Source organism: Trifolium pratense, linkage group LG4 (assembly GCF_020283565.1).
Source record: "Trifolium pratense cultivar HEN17-A07 linkage group LG4, ARS_RC_1.1, whole genome shotgun sequence".
NCBI classification, from domain to species: Eukaryota; Viridiplantae; Streptophyta; class Magnoliopsida; order Fabales; family Fabaceae; genus Trifolium; species Trifolium pratense.
The window spans coordinates 13,068,199-13,070,423 of record NC_060062.1 but is presented as its reverse complement, the minus strand read 5'-3'; the positions used below and the strand labels follow the sequence as shown (position 1 = coordinate 13,070,423).

Below are 2,225 nucleotides of genomic sequence, written 5' to 3'. Positions count from 1 at the left end.
TAATAATACACACTAATACTACATGTGTCCACCGGTGCCACAAGGGGGACGATTACGAGGACGAAGTTCAAGTCCAAATTTTATTATGTCATTTTTTTATGTTTTATGTTTGTGTAATTTTATTAACGATGTAATCCTAAATTTAGCAATTTAATTTTATTTACTGATTTCGTATGAATGTGGAAAATAATATATGTGTCTTTTGTTGTGAAATATTAAAATATAATATATTGATAATAGATAGAAAAACACATAGAAGTTACATAAAAAATAAAATTAACTACGATTAATTAGAGGGTCCGGCTGCATTAGGACATTCTCGATAGTTATGACCCGGCACTCGACATAAGCCACATCGGAACTCTCTTTTTTCAAAATCGTCCATTTCAGTGTGGATGCGTGTCTTTTTGGGACGTCCTCTCTTGGTTCTTTTCATATCGGCGCGAGGACAAACAACGTCACCTTCATAAATGGGCCATAAACTCTTGCTTCGAACTACCGGGAAGGCCTCGTCATACACAGCATTTACAGTGGTAACTCGGTACACGTCGTCAATGAATGCTTCATATGAAATGTTAGCATGATTACATGCAGCAATAACATGCGAACATGGCAAGTGTAACGCCTGAAACTTTCCACAGTCGCACATCTTTTCTCTCAAGTGTACCCAGAAATGATCCTTTGGTCGGCCTTCATGGGGATCCTCAGTTTCCTCCACTGAGAAACTATAATTTCGCCGATCAAACTCAGTGACGATACATGAGTTTGACTTACCGAGTGCATCTAAAATCTTTTCTTGGCAAGCTTCAGTATATTGCTGACCAGAAGCTAATACAGCGGCCGACTGTTTTCCTCGTTTTGCAAAGAGTTTCGCCAGCCTATAGTAGGTTGCTTGGACCAAAGCTGTGATCGGTAGGCCGCGGATATCCTTAAAAACTGAGTTCATTGCCTCGGCAAGATTACTTGTCATGTGACCCCACCGAATACCTCCATCGTATGCTTGCGTCCATTTTTCTTTTGGGAGATTATCAACCCACTCTAAAGCCGCTGTATTTTTCTTCAAAATCCTATGCCGCCAGTACAGGAATGTAGCCTCGCTTGGTGCATACCCTATATTGAAAAGAAGAAAAAAAAGTGTTTAGTTTAATATGGTATCGACAACTTAAATTGTAGAATTTTTTTTTGATAATTTTAGATATTTACCCATATTAACAGCATATTTCCGTAGTTTTCTGTTTTTTATTGCCCTCACGAAATTCTGTGCGACGTGTCGAAGGCAATACACATGAGAGGAAGTACCATTCCATCCATTTGAAGGGTTTTCATAAGCACTTTTAATAGATGCGTGCCTATCTGAAATCATGCATATATTTTCTTGTGGAGTAACATTCTCTCTCAAATGTTTAAGAAAGAAGTTCCATGCATCTTTCGTTTCCCCTTTAGCTAGATCTTTTTTTGGAGTGCAGGAGGATAATGACGCCGATGATGAAGAACAATTTGGACTTGGACTTCGTCCTCGTAATCGTCCCCCTTGTGGCACCGGTGGACACATGTAGTATTAGTGTGTATTATTACTACTATTCGAATAAAATATATTTCGCACCGGTGGACACATGTAGTATTAGTGTGTATTATTACTACTATTCAAATAAAATATATTTCGCAATTATTATATTTATTTTAATTTTTATTAATAATGTTTAAATTTATTAATTATATTTAAAAAAAAAAAAGCCCATTTTTGGGCGTAAAAAACGTGAAAAAAAAAAAAAAGACAAGGCACTGAAATCGATGCCAGTCAATGGCATCACTCCCAATTCCGCCATCCTTTGTCAATGGCTAGCCTCCCAATTCCGCCATCCTTAGTCAATGGCTAAGCTGCCATTTCCGCCATCCTTAGTCAATGGCTAGCCTGCCATTTCCGCCATACACACTGACATGGCGAGACTCTCAATTCCGCCATGTGCAGGTGCCTGCTGCGCAGCAGATTTGTCCCCAAACAGGGGTATTACCATAATTATTTTTAGAATGGGGGTATTACGGAAATAAAATTAAAAAGTGGGGGTACAGAAGGAAAAAAATCGCTATTTTTAGCTTTATTAAAGAGAGTTTGGAGGAAGATTAACTCTTGGAGTAGCAAATGTCTCTCAAAAGTCGGTGATGATGTTATGATCAAATCAGTACTTCAATATATTTCAAACTATATTCTGATAATTTTTCAAATT

At 37.8% G+C, this 2,225-nt stretch overlaps 1 protein-coding gene across 1 annotated transcript; it reads right to left on the bottom strand.

Annotated features, from left to right (window-relative positions):
- Positions 1-286: 286 nt before the first annotated feature.
- On the bottom strand, positions 287-1,552 carry LOC123922132. Its single transcript, XM_045974877.1, has 2 exons — positions 1,204-1,552; positions 287-1,110 (listed from the first exon to the last, which is right to left on the bottom strand). The coding sequence occupies exons 1-2, from the start codon at positions 1,550-1,552 to the stop codon at positions 287-289; spliced, it is 1,173 nt and encodes a 390-aa protein (XP_045830833.1).
- Positions 1,553-2,225: the final 673 nt, after the last annotated feature.